Here is a 14840-nt window from a genome sequence, read left to right as displayed (position 1 = left end):
CGTCTGATGCTTCTCCGCACCAGATTTCGCGCGTGCGTAAATTTATATTATAATAAAAGACTTAAAATCGCTGAAGGCGTGAGTTGAAGTATAGTTTTGGACACCACTATGGAAGAAACATTGCCAGCGTCGCCCCATTCCTCATTCCTTGCGAAGCCGGTCCGGTGCGGAGCGTGAAGAGTCGGACCTGGGCGTCAGATTCTGTATTCAGCAATTTTTCGAACAAAGTGAACAGCCAGCTGATAGTAACCGACAACAGCGAAAATAGAAGACCAAAACAAATTTCAGGCCTTCGGGGCTGTCGGTTTGACAGAAGGAAGTACGATTCCCGGTAATCATTTGTAAGGTAGAACAGTTTTTGCAACCTTTCCGAACGCTCGAAACTATTACATCACATTACTTTAAGTTGTCATGGCTTGAAAGTATGCCGACATGCACTATATACGGCGCGCAAAAAATGTAGGTTGAGTTCCAAATAACGTACTGTGTGCATAGGCGCGTGCTCGTTTTATACCAGGCTTCTAACCAGTATGGATGTTTATTGAGCAAAACGAGTAACGTCTACGGTAAAGATACAGTAACACTATGTTTGTTCAGACATGGGTGATATTTCGGTTTCATTTCTCACAGCCATATCGCCCCAGTAGTCAGATATGCGTTATAGGAAAACTGTATTGAGGAGGAGGAGGAGGAGGAGAAAAATTTATTTAATAGTACAGTCGAGCTGATTAGTTGGCCGGGTCCTCAGTCCAAGACAAGAGAGTAAGAGTAATTTTCTTTAATTCATAGAACGCCACCCCAAGTAGACCAGGATTTGTTCTTTACGCCTGGAAGGGTTGGAAAACGATTAAGAGTGGCTTGAAAATATTAATCGGTTTCGATTCTTGTAAAATACGCACGTATACTACTTATTACGTTCATTAGCGAGTGTATAAAGCCTTTAACACCGTAATCATGTCATAATTGTTCGGGTTGAGAGCCAGTTCGTTATGATAACGCTGGTTACAATGGAAATTCGGAGCACAAAAGCCGCCTTCGAGTACTCTGGACAACGTTCTGTGGGGCGCGATCGCGGTGGCGTAGCACAAACCTTCTTGTATTTGCATGTGAATAAACACGCTGCCGACAGGCACCTTCTGCCGACAGGCACGCTGCCGACAGGCACCTTCTTGCACGCAGACATGACGAAAGCCGATTTGTGAAGAAGGGAACGTATGCCATACAGCCTGAAGAAAATACCCACACTATATCTTTGTGAGATTCCCAAACATCCCCAAAACTTCTTATAAGACATTTGTGAAGGTGCACAAAAATTAATGCGTTGGACACAAAAACAAAAACGATTCATCTCATACAAGTCAAGAACAACGAAAGAAATAGAAGACAGCAGTTTTATTTCCTGCTGTGCGATGCGCGTGTAGGGGCCCCCTGCTTGGCACGTAGCATTCGACTCTTAGTATTCGCAAGAACATCTCAGAAATACTGAAAGATGCCTTCGCATTTTGAATACTTATCGAGAAACTCTGAGCGCGGAACATCGTGAATACGCTAGAAAGGACGAGTTACACACGATCTTCTGACCGATGCTCTTTGTTCTCTCTTCGTGTGTTGCAAACTTGTAGAGTATACAGCTTGAAATTATTCAGATGTGTCAGAAGCTGGCACAAATAACTTAATTAATGAAAATAGGCGTTTTAATACATTACACCATCAAAGCGGGCGATTTCTAGCGCAGGCACTGCTGCCCCTCAGAAGCGGAGCGTAGCAGACGACAGCGGCGCGAGTCCCTAAGCCGACGGCAGAGCTAGAGGGCGCCACTCAAGCATCTCACCGCCAATAGCTTCTGGCGGCATTTAAGAAATCAAACGGCAACAGCAATAACGGGTTCCACTAGATAGGTTAGGTTAGCGTCACTATTAGCGTCACTAAATAAGGGTTATTTTAGTGACGCTAGGTTAAATCATAAACGAGCAGTGGACTACGGGAATAGTTCCCGGCCATGCATGCGCCTTTCAATTATTAATCCGATACCTAAACCGGGAAAGGATCCGACAAAAGTCACCAATCTCCGCCCAATATCACTGACACCAACCATATTCAAACTCGTGGAAAGAATGATACACACCAGGATAACCCACTACATCGAATATTGCAATCCAGGCTTACACCCGTCTCAGGCCGGGTTCAGACCCAACATTGGAACTCATAATAACCTCTGGCTGCTTCGGAGGGTCCTGAACCGAAACTCAAGGGACCACCAGACTACATCCTGGCAGTCGACATGAGGAAAAGCGTTCGACAATGTCAAGCAGGAACAAATTCTATCCAATCTGGCCGGGATTTACCCCAATCAGCGTGCTCTCGATTGGATTTCCAGATTCCTGGAGGCCCGACCAATTCGACTTCGGAGCACCAGCAGTGTCCAGCCTGTGACATATTATCTCGATCGCGGTGTCCCTCAGGGCTCGATTTTGGGTCCCCTGCTCTTCAATGTAGCCTTGCTTACTGTGGCCCAAGAACTTGAAACCAATACTGGTGCCCGCTACAACATTCATGCGGACGACATCTCCATTTGGACAGAGGGATGGGACCACTGTGGAAATATTGAAGATATGGCCACCGAGCTCCAGGCTGCGCTAATTGCACTTGAGGAAACTCTTCCAGAACTAGGACTTACCTTAGCGCCGGAGAAAACGGAACTCCTCTGTGTCAATGGAAGGCGGAGTGCCCTCCTGGCAGGGGAAGCAAAAACGTTAACACTGGGTCAACATGAAATCAAGACTAATCACGCACATGTAAGAATTCTCGGTATTCCTATACGTAGCTACAACACGGGCCACCATTGGATCATGGAACTCAAAAAAGCAATGGCCCGCGGTCCTACACGCAATCAAACGCGTTTCCAACAAGTTCGGCGGAACATGACAGACAGCCTGCACTATCCTTTTGAGATCTATTGCAGTTGGTAAAATCGCCTACGGGGGTACAGTCGTAACCCTGTCAAAAACAGCTGAAAAGACATTGCAAGTTCTCCACCGACACATCTTTCGGACTATCACGGGCCTTCCCAAGTTCACCGATCTACGGAAGCTTTGGGACCTTGCACCCCTGCCGCCAATCGAGGACATCCTCAGAAGCGCTCAGTCGTCATTGGACAACCGACTGCACCTCACAATACAGGGCCAAGACACCTTGCTTTGGGACACCTGACGAGTCTGTACAGAATCCCGGGTCACTCCAGGCGAAACAACAACCTTGAGTTTTCCTACCCTGCACCCATCCAAGACTTGCACGCCCCCCGCAAATGACGTCACTTCAGCCAGAGAGCACCTCTCTTATAGGCACAATCAACACAACGCCAATGCAGTATTTACTGAAGCCGCTCTCGATGGATTTCGTCTGGCCTTGGCCTGGTACAAACCCTCGACCAGAGAAGCCAGACGTTACGTCTGCACACTGGACCACGCAACACCTGCACAAGTAGAACTTTTGGCTATCTGGACAGCTCTGAGGGACAACACCGGGCCTTCCGTCATATATACGGACTCATTTGAGGCACTACGTAGAATTGAGGACCCAAAAACAGAGGACGCCACTGCTCAACGCATCCGCCAGATACTTCAGCACAAGCAGAGGAACGACGTTGACGCTATAGGGTCAGCTGGACGCCGGGACACGTCGGGGATCGCGGTGGTGGTAACGAGGTGGCACATAGTCTTGCCACCTCACAATCTGGAGTTCTACCTGTACATCTCCAGCCTCTCCTGCTCGGATCTCCCGACCTCCGCGACCACCCCTGCGCGGACTCGCTGCCAGGCGGCCACTGCGAAATGGCGCGAGTACGACGCTACCTCCGGTTTCTTTACCGTGAGAGATTAAAAACCATGACCCCTCCATAAATCTTTAAGGATTTACCCCTCAGTCGATCGCAAGAAATATTTATCAACAAAATACTGGCCAACACGGCCAATACACCTCATATCATCCATAAATGGCAGACACTTGCTGACCGGAAGAAGGAAATTGGCACTGCTGCCCCCTGCACATGTACTTTTTGTCACACTGTGTGTGAAGCAAACATGGACCATCTTGTTCTGCACTGCTCCGCTTTTGATACTTATAGACTGAACCATAATGTTTTCAAAATTCAGATACAGAAGCATTACATAGGGACATTCTCGAACATCCCTGGTGACCTTAGCCGAGTTTGGCGTTGCCAGTGGCCTGGCGAGCGTGATTTAGTGGGCGTCTACCTCCCTCCCTATTCCCCCTATTCCCCCTATTCCCCCTTCAGCGACCTTCGGCCCTCCCCTTCCTAATTTATCATCATCAACCACGTTCCGTTAGGAACGCTCGTGGAGTAGGGCAACGTGGTTCTATGAACGTTAATTCGTAGTATGGTGCCCAATTCACGCGCGTCTCCACCGTACGGCAGAGCTGGCATCGAGGCACCCGACCTGGAGCGGTGGAACGCGCTAAGTTTAAATTGACTTGAGCAAACCTCTAGCGTGTAATCTCAGTACGAACGAACGGGAGAGGAACAGCATGAGAGATGAGCGGGAAAGAGAAGGGAGGCCTTTACTTGGCAGGGGCGCCAGTCGACTATCGTCTTTCGTCAACATTTGCAACAAAAGGAGCAGATACGCGGCCATTTTTAATTTAAGAGCATTTGACCATCATAACTTTGTATCAAATTTCTTATATCGCCCCTGGGAAAAATGCGTTTATAGGAATACACCCGTCTAGAGTAGTAACCTACTAGAAAAAGGGCTTGGTATACTGATATCCTTAGGCATACCTGGCTATTGTTTAGGTGCTTAATAAAATGACCTCGGTCCTTTCTACTTCGGTGCCAGCTGCTTATGTGGAACCTGGAAAAATGTCTCCCTAGGAATGAGTATGTATGCAGTAATGAGGCCGATTTTAGAGGTGCTCGGTGACTAGCAGAGTGGCCTTAACATTTCTGCCACAATGCTCACTTGGTAGTTTACAATTTGTTACTAACGCTTGCCGGGTAATCAATAGCTAGTTTGTGCGTGCGTGGGTCGTGCGTGCGTGTGTGTGAGTTCGTGCGTGTGTCTGTGTGCGTGTGTGTGTTTCGTGCACCTTAGTGACACATAGATTTCAGTCAGAAATTCTCTGCTGTGAAGATTGTTCGGCCTGGACCTCTCCACAATCCTACTTTGGTGCACCACTACTGCTAAACTGCCTGCCGCCACTTTGTTAGCCATTACCCTAATTGGATATGTACCCCTCAATAATAAGGCCATTATTGGCAATTCATCCACAAGCAATATCTGATTCTTATCCAGTTCTATTATATAATTCAATTGTACAGGCTGACTATATAGGGCTATGAGGTGGGCGTGCTATCCCCAAGAAACTACCCCATTTCTTGGCAAATCCCCCTCGTGGGTACCGTAAAAACCCGCGTATAATACGGACCCGCGTATAATACGAGGTGTAATTCGGGGACAGCAAAATCAGAAAAAAAAGTTTTCATCCGCATATAATACGAGGTAAAGAGCACAGAAAACATTTATTGCACTGCAGTTACCCTTCAGTCATTGTCAGTTTTCACTGGCACTGTCTCCCGACGTCCGTTCAGTCATCGTCAGGTTCGCTGCCGCTGTCTCTTGAAGTCGCCTTGTTGGAAATGTCTTCCCACAGAAAGTGGTCCTCAGTGCCATCAAGGGCGTTCGAGATGCCGCATTTCTTAAAAGAGCGACTGACGAGCCTCTTCTGGGATGCTGGCTCACGCATCCGCGATCCAGCCACAAAGCACCGCTGGAGAAGCCCGCGTCAGCCATCCGGTAGCTGTCACTTACGAGTGTCCTGACCTCATCCACGCTTGGTAGCAGGACCTGACGTAGTCTTTGAAAGGCTTGTTGATGCAAACGTCTGGCGGTTGCAGCTGGGATGTCATTCCTCCTGGAATGACAATGAGTTCTTTGCGGGTTCGCGCAACAACTTCTTCACGGAATAGGCCAGGTGGCAGCGAAAGGCGTCCAACACGAGCACTGACGGGAACCCCCAACAGTGCTCCAGGCCGCCGACACCACACATGCTTTATCCAGTCAAGCACCAGTTGCTTTCTCCACCCGCGAATGCTGCCTTCGGTGACGCCGAACTGCCGTCCGGCTGCGGCGCAAGTTTTGATGGTCTCGGCACATAAAATAACTTTTAAATGCAGAGCATTTCAGTAACTCACGATGTCACCCGCGCTGACGTCCGTAGTCCGCACCGCACCCCTCCCTACTATATAAAAGAAAATACTATCCGGCGCCCGGTTTCGATCCCTCGACCATGCGGGCGGAACGCAATATACATGGTGCTCTACCCACTGCGCCACAAAGCCGACACAGAGTGGGACGCTAGGAACGCGCCTTATATCGTTGACTCATTCAAATTACTGCTGACGAGCGCTCTCTCGTCAGCAGTTGCCACAAGTGCAACAACATTAACGTAACCCAAACTACTTATAACGTCGTGCACCCCCGGAAATGCTCTGCATTTGATCGTTCCCCTCGCGAGGGGGATGTTTCACTGCGTCTTCTCTCGGTCGCGGGACCCGTGGCGCCATCCGGCGGAGGGGCGGCACAACTCGTAGCCCTTTCTTTGAAAAAGCGCCTCGAAAGCGCGGCGAATATGAAATAGGGATGACGCGCTTTCTTATGTCGTCGCACACCGCACACATTACGTCCAGCAAAAGCAGCTCCGCTGTTTATGTAATGATTGCACTTCCGCTTTACATGCAAGTTTATCTTTACATCCGACGGCGCCCGCGGTACGGATGTGTCATTGTAAGAAATATTTGGCTTTGCCCGCACAGTCGCTGACCAAGCCCGCCACCTCTTTCCCGGCAAGCGTGCCTGCCTGACCCTTGGCCTGGCCTGTCGACTCCGCTACCCTTGGCTGTGTAGCCCAGGTGTCGCCGACACTAGCCTTCGATGTGGGAGGAACAGCGGGGCTCGCGGTCGTGATTTCACAGGAATCTCCCGCCAGTGAGACAGATTTTTTTTGTTTTTCTCCGATGTTTTCTATACTGAGTTAACCTTTTTTTGGGCCGCAACGTTCACTGCTCCACGAACTAGTCCGCAGAACTCGCGCAGCCTGCCACTGGCGCGCTAGCGAGTTCTCGTTGGCGTGCTGTTGCCATAAGCACCGGCTGCTTGCGGGCAGTGGGCACAGGCCAGAATCAACAGACCCTTGGCCTGGTGCGAACACGCCTTTTTCCGATACAGGCATGAGTGAGGCAAGCTCCAAATATTGGGGAAAAGCGCATGCATTTGTGCGTTATGCGGGGACGCGGAGGGCGGTCATGCACTGCGTAGGCCTCGGCTAGTGAATGCTACGATTCCAAGCCGTCCTGGGAGGCTTATCTTATGCATTTTACAGCTGAAAACATGGCAGAAGCGCGGTACTACGATTACTGGGATATTGAGAATGCCCATCCAACGACGCCATCGGATGTCAAACATGTTGTTTTACAGAACCGAAACCGAAACTTGTTTGATTGCTAACCTTGGGCATCGTCCAATCACGGTGCCCCCTCCTCCCAACGTCGAAGCTTGGTTGGTGTGGCCGCCGCAAACCGCTCATGGTAGTTTTTCTTCTTTCGAGCTTTGTAAAATAATTACGATTTGTCAACCGGATAAACGATGAAAAGTGTGCTAATTTGAGCCAGTCTACGCAGTGCAAGCAAAAACGGGAGCTTGACAAATTCACTTCAGTGTCCCTTTAATGTCCTACCTCTCACGTGTTCATTGCAGCATACATTACATCTGCTAATTTTCTGTACTCGCCAAATTAGTGCCTGCATGGCTGCCTTTGCCAACCCTCGCCTCACTTATACAAACCTTACCCAGTTATCTGAATAGCATAATGTATTACTGCACCAAGCTAACACCAACTACGGTAAGCAATCTGCCCATTTTTCAGTCTATGGAATTCTCTGCCGGTCTCAAATAAATCATCGGAATCTGAACACACGTCTTCCGGGTATTTTATAACCGTGTTCCTCGATATGTACTAAAAAATTCCTACCGATTCCTGTTTTGATTTGTTGTATAAGGGAAGTTTACAGTAGGGGGACGGCCGAGAAGGGAATACTAATTATGTGTGCACAGTACTAATACTAATTATGCACAGGAAGAAAAAATTTTGCCGAATCGAAGTTCCCAGCTCCCCCTCAGACTGGAATTTTGCCTAATTTGTTGTGACCGTCGCTCTGCAGAGCTTGCACCTCCGTAGAGGGATGATTTCGCCACCATGAAGCCTGGTGGGGTCTTTAACGTGCACTGAAGTCTGCGAGTACACGAGCGTGCAAGCATTCACCACCACCACATGAATGCTACCCTTTCCGCAGAGCGCAGTTAGTGCAGTTCCGCAGAGCGCATGCCCAGCCGCTGCACACGCCACGCAGCGACCGAGCCCCTGCGGAAGGGGGAGGGCATCCCCTGGGAGAGGAGGATCCTCCTGTTCTCCAGCTGGCGGATGGGGCGGCCACCAAAGGCAGAGCTGTGTTCTCAGCCAGGTGGTGGTAACAGACGCGCCCCTCTCCTTTGCGACCTGTGCGGTTAGCCCGTCTACCACAGGGATGCCCCCAGTATACAGCTGTTATTAGGTGCCTTATCATGTTAGCGAATACACTGTGGAGGAGTGACAGTAACAGGAAGCTCTAGCAAAGCATTCTGGGATGCAGGACCTAACGTGTGCAGTGCTGTCCCCGTTGGGTCACACGTTTTGCATATTTAAATGAGTCTACATGCAGACCACCGAATCTAGAAGTGACGTTACAAAATCTGGATGTAAATATGTACAGGTATTTAGACAACTGTCTACTAATACAGAGCATTCTTAGGCCTTTTGACTGCATTGTTGTATTCTATGACCAGATATTGCTATGAGGGGACAAATACGTTCGGTTGTTTATTATTTTAATTGCCGCTGAATACTGCCTTCGTGCACCCGACAGCGTGATAGACTTGCGGTGAACGTGCCGATCCTTCGTGGGGTCAAAACAATCAAATTGGCGCCGGCTGAGAGAAGCAGCAGCGAACTAACGCCACCGCAAGATAGCCCACCCTCCGCTGAAACCGAAACCGAAAGTGCAAATCTTCGGCTGAAAACTTTGGGATCCACATATAATACGAGGCACGAATTTTACATAGTAAAATTTGGAAAAAAAAAACTCGGTATTATACGCGGGTTTTTACGGTATGTTCCATCAGTAGAGGAGCAACATCAACTACAATTCAGTCGCGCTTTGATTCGCATGGGAAGTGAAGCGCGATAATAGGACGACGAACAGCCCTTTCGTTCTCCCGCAACCTGAAGGAATTAGTGCCCCAGTGAAAGCCGACATTTACGTGAGGAACCTGCCTGCCGCCACCCGTGCTTCATATTGCAGCTTCCCACCTCACTCATTGCGTACGTACGTGTCCTCAGCACAGAAGTGTTTTAAACGCGCCGTCTTGCGCTGCTAAACCCTGTCCACTGTGGGTGGCACCCGCGTAAGGGTGACACTGCCATATATTTATGGATGCTGGGAACTTCAATGCCTCGAGTACCTTAACTGGCAGTGCCAGCCATAACACCCCCGGTGGGTCTGCAGGAGAATGCACAGGTACTTTCGATGACATCTTAGGAAACGCTTCCTGTGACGGCGAGTGTCCACAGGGCTGTCGACACTGGGTACGCGCAAATGTTATTTTGGCTCCAACTAACCTGCCAGCCAACAAGGTGCAGGCCATTGCTCTTCCTCTCTTTCAAGCCTCCTATGGTAAACACGGAGGAGGTAATTTCCGAAGATAATTTTCCAACGTTTCACTGCTTGCGCCATCTTCTGGAACCTTTTGTTACTGTTCAACTTGGAACACTGGCACCAGGTCCAGACTCTGCGCATGCTCTCTCTGTGTTTTAGTGTCAAAATATTGCGTTCAACGCGTATATTCTTTTTACTATCGCAAAAATCAATCAGCCATGTATTTTTATTTAACAAAAGTTTTCTTTTTGCTCAACAATGTTGACAAGTAAGCACAGTGACACTAGATTCAGTAGACCGGGAGTGTTTGGCGTACATAAATGTCTCGTTCAATTTTCGGTTCTTTTGGGCAGGCAGGCAGGCAGGCAGGCAGGCAGGCAGGCAGGAGGGCAGGCGGGCAGGCGGGCGAGCGGACGGGCACGCAGGCAATTTTCGGGCTTATTTCTGAAATACTACCGTCTTTAAGGCTAGAAGTGACACCAGGAAAGCCTCTTCCTTTGATGGCGTCTTTAAAATGTGTACGCACTTGGAAGGGCAGAGGTAAAACAAACCGATGGGGTAGTCATTAGGAACAAAGCCGGCATGGGGTAGTCATTAGGAACAAAGCCCCCCCCCCCCCTCTACCCCCCCTCCCCCCAAGCCGGATACTGCCAGTAAAATGCTTCACCCATCGTGCTCCTCAATGCACTTCTCGCGTCATGAACAAACTGTCTGTAAGCATGTTGTTCCTGCCTTCTTGGTGTTGAGGTTCCACTCCTTCAAACGGAAGTCTGTTGGCTACATTCTGATAGCTTCTTACGGGACTTGTTCAGCTGGCCATGATGAACTGGATGTCTTCGATGCTTAAAAATAGACGCAAAGTAGCTGGAACAACTTTATTTTTTTCTGCGGCAAATTCTGCCCCGTGGGTTCCTCAACGAAGAAACCGAAATGGTACGTGCCATAAACAACGAGACTGACGATGCCCCAGGGGATGATCCCGGATGTCGTACATTGCTGAGCCAACTCACATGAATCAATCTACTGTCGTCCGTGTTACATTGTTAACATTTAACATGCAGCGCCTCACACGGAGCTGATCTTTGTGCGTTGTACAGGCCTCGTGCAGCGGCAGGCGGCTACGGCCAGGAAAAAAAATGTAAAGTTAGTTCTGGGCAAGCGGACGGGCTCAGACAGCATGACTTTGTTCCTTATTTCCTCGCTAGTAGGCCTACTGGCCGTCTTCGTGGGTCCAATAGTCTTCGGCATGCAGTTACCTCCGCTCAGCGATACTGACTGCCCTAAATCATCCTGTTGTTACCGCCCGGCAATCCAAACTTAACACAGTACGTGCCTATCAAGCTGTAGGCAGGATTCAATGAACAGTAGATAGAATCATCCACGAGGCTTTCCTTGAAGCATGGCAGCACGTGGAGCAGTTTGTTGGTATCCCGCAGTTTCCTTCCTCGGAATTAAGGCCCAACTGGACGAGTTCAAGCGTGTTCGACATTATCGCGTACCAACTCGTAAACTCTAGACTCGAGCTCAGGGTTATCAAGCCTCACCAGAACACCCCGGAACCCAGTGACCACGGCGGCACAGTTGTACAGCTGGGCGAGGTACATGATGGTGTAGAACTATTCGTCCAGGTTCCAGGCGGTGACGTAGGTGTACTTCTGGATGATTTCCGTGATGTCGTATAATTGTTCGCCCAGGTTCGGGAGGCGACGTAAATGTAATTGTGGACGAGGGGCATGACGTCATAGTGCTTTTTGTCTTGGTCCGAGGCCCACTCGTTTAGGATGGTGAATGGCTAGGAGGGAGCTTTCATCGCGTCGTTCACGTCGTTGGCCCAGATGCTAAGGCGTACAGAGCTGGAACGAAGCATGACGAATGTGCTCCGACTTCAAGCTGCTGCTTCTTCATGTCTAACGTAATGGCCCGCACCTTGTTGGCTGGCAGGTTAGTTGGAGCCAAAATAACATTTGCGCGTACCCAGTGTCGACAGCCCTGTGGACACTCGCCGTCACAGGAAGCGTTTCCTAAGGTGTCATCGAAAGGACCTGTGCATTCTCCTGCAGACCCACCGGGGGTGTTATGGCTGGCACTGCCAGTTAAGGTACTCGAGGCATTGAAGTTCCCAGCATCCATAAATAAAGGTTGAAAGCATACAGGCATTTATGTCGCAAGGGCAGCAGAAGACTATCGTCTTTCGACGACATTTGCATCCACGTGAGCACGTACAAGCAGCCAGTAATTTTATTCGTGACTGATAGATTGTGCAGGCTGAGAATCTAAAAGCTGGCGATCTTCTTGTCCAACCATCAGGCCTTGCTCTTCTTACGTGTCAAAATATGTTCGGACAGTTCTAATCATTGTGGGCTCTGTGTCCTTCGATAAATCTATTTTCGTACTAAACATGTAGAAAACGCAAGTTGTTATTGCGTTTTCTACGTGTTTATTGAGTAAAAGATATACACATACACTTGCAACACAAGAATTCCCACAGACAAATACCTTCAAGTGTAACAAGAAATTGTCTGATTGACATTTATATGATGCTGCCGAAAATGTTCACTGTTCCCGGAAATTTTGGTGGTCATTGTGCGCAACTTCACGACCTCTAGAATCGGTAAAATATGAAACTATGGACATAGCATCTAATGTAGACGACAATTGGTCTTTATTATTCTTGATCACGCCAGTTAATTTGCAGAAAATCACTGCAAATGTTTCTGCTGACAAATCGAGGGGCATTGGTTCCCAGCCTCACGCTTCCACGGCTGTGGCATCAATCCCGCAACTCACTTTTCCCTGCCCCTCTCCTCTCCACTGTGCTGCCACTGTGGAGCCTTGTGTGTACCAGTGTCCCAGTGTGTCCCAGTGTGTCTCAGGGAAGGGGTGTCTCAGTTCACCCCTTCCCCACCTGACCCATTCCTTACGCCAAAGCTTTGAGAGTGCGCCCTCCTCCCTCGTCATCCATCAGCAGCTAGTGGAGAGGGTGGTAGACACAGTGAGGAGCAATGGAGTCCTGAAATAGAGAAGCCACCCCACGGCAATCCTTCGATGCCACACCAAGATTTTTATTCCTTCTGTTTTTCTCTCGACTCAGCTTCTAATTTCTTTTGAACTCGCTGTCGCCACATCAATTGCCAAATGCCATTGGCTGTGGCAAGCGCCAAAAGAGCTCGGGTAAATTAGATAACAGGGTAGGAACTCATGTATACATTCGCAGCAGAGATGAAGAATTCATATGAATTATGCAGATAATTTCGTTTATAAGAATAATGCTTCGAAAAATCAGTAAATCATGCCTAAAACTGTCCTAAACAAGATGATTGAATTAAACCGCACCCCAACAAGGGCAACGATAGGGATCTATGCGGCATTCTAAAGACATGGGGTCCAAATTATTGTACAAGACTCGATATTATGCAATGCCAGCTTTCGTGCTGAAACAATTATCATTCTCCGTCGACAAAGTCGTTGGTCTGCCGCCTGTAGTCGTACGCTGCATTGATCTTCCCTTCGCCGGTGGCCCCCACTCTGTTCGCCATGGCCATGATGTCACTGGGCGAGGAGCTCTGGACATCGATGCTGTGGCCGAGGAACCTCAACGTGTCCACAATCTCCTGTAGCCACGGAAAAAGCGCCGCAGTTAAAGGGCAGCCCAGTCTAAAATCACTGCAGGAATACGGCAAAAACCTAACAAGAATTCTTGTCGTACGAAAAAAACTTTGTTGGGACGGTAGAAGTCCTGTTGTTACGACAAAGCCATCTGTTGTTACGACACACATTTCTGCCGTAACGACAGAGTCAATTTTTGTCAACGACAAACATTCCTGTAGCCACAATAGAACTGCCACTTACGCTACTCTTCACAATGGGCAATAACATTTAAACCATGTGCAAGTACTGATGGAACATCAGGATCGCGACAGGACAGGAATTGGGCACGAGGGATCATCAAAGTCAGGACAGAAATACGACACACGACAGAACATCAGAATCACGACACGACAAGTATACGACAAGATGACAGTACGACACGGGAAAACACATAAAACTACAAAACAATTTTCCCGTCTTTTTCTACTGGGAGGTAAAAAAGGCTACATAAATAGGTTTCAAACGTAATAGTCGCGTATGGTTCGAAAGGATGTGTTTATATCTGAAACATGGAGTCTGTACTGAGTAACGTGTCCATGCTTCTGCTGTAGCTACTGCCGAATGAGGTTGGGCGTACCTCCAAAGAAAATAACCGCCGTATTATAGCCTACCAAAGAAAAGCTTCGACTGGTTGGTTTCAATGCTTGTGGTTTCCTGGGTATGGAAATTAGAATAAAAGAAATAAGTATTTTTCCTCGAGTTATACGTCATCAGCAAGGCAAGCTAAAACGTGCTGCAGGGGCTCTGATAAGCTTGGTAGTAAATCTGAAGCAAGTTTGTTATGTCAGGCTAACTATCGATGCCTCACGCAAAGCACCCTATGCTCTTTTTTACACCAAGTTTGCTCCAATAAGCGTTTACTACAACTATTACTGTTCAAGTTGGACTCCAATTACAAGGCCTGAAGAAACGTGCTCTTTAAGTTGCATGCAAATTTGGTCAAAAAGTGCATTTCGCAAGTGTAACCCTTTCCGACCGTCGACCGTACTCTGACCTCGCTGACAGTGTCCTCGATGAAAAGCGTGTCCGGTACGAGCTGGTGGTGAAGCCGGCCAGCGTCCACGGCCTCCTTGACCGTCTGGTCCATCCACAGCACCCGCATTATCACCTTACACGGAGAGGGTGAAGGAGGGAGACACATATCAATCATCACCAAACGCGATGCGTGCCAAAGTTGGCGCAAGAATGGTTAGATCTTGCAAATGTAGACTATGCAGACGGTGTTTCATGAATGGTAGCTCCTGCCTGCCACATTTGCGCTCAGGCGGTGACGCGCCATTTATGGCGGAGCTGAGCGACCAAGCGGCGGCGAAGCAGCCGTTAAACCCTCACCCAGTCGCGTGGTACCGCATCGGTGAGGCCCCGAGTGAGCGCAGCTCCGAAGCCTCTCCGCAGTGGATCAAGTGGAGTGATGCCACATCTGCCA

General features: G+C 48.9%; 1 protein-coding gene across 1 annotated transcript in view; it reads right to left on the bottom strand.

Moving 5' to 3' along the window:
* Positions 1–13209: 13209 nt before the first annotated feature.
* LOC144139789 (glutathione hydrolase 1 proenzyme-like) overlaps positions 13210–14840 on the bottom strand; it is a 30471-nt gene continuing 28840 nt past the window's right edge. The window contains exons 10-11 of the mRNA XM_077672047.1: positions 14403–14522; positions 13210–13377 (exon numbers count right to left, since the gene is read on the bottom strand). Of these exons, the coding sequence (XP_077528173.1) occupies positions 13210–13377; positions 14403–14522 (288 nt within the window). The remainder of the gene's footprint in view (positions 13378–14402; positions 14523–14840) is intronic.

The sequence above is a fragment of the Haemaphysalis longicornis genome, unplaced genomic scaffold (assembly GCF_048455015.1).
Source record: "Haemaphysalis longicornis isolate Haplotype H1 unplaced genomic scaffold, Haemaphysalis longicornis Haplotype H1 scaffold_5, whole genome shotgun sequence".
In the NCBI taxonomy this organism is placed as follows: domain Eukaryota; kingdom Metazoa; phylum Arthropoda; class Arachnida; order Ixodida; family Ixodidae; genus Haemaphysalis; species Haemaphysalis longicornis.
This window is presented reverse-complemented; position numbering and strand designations above follow the sequence as displayed.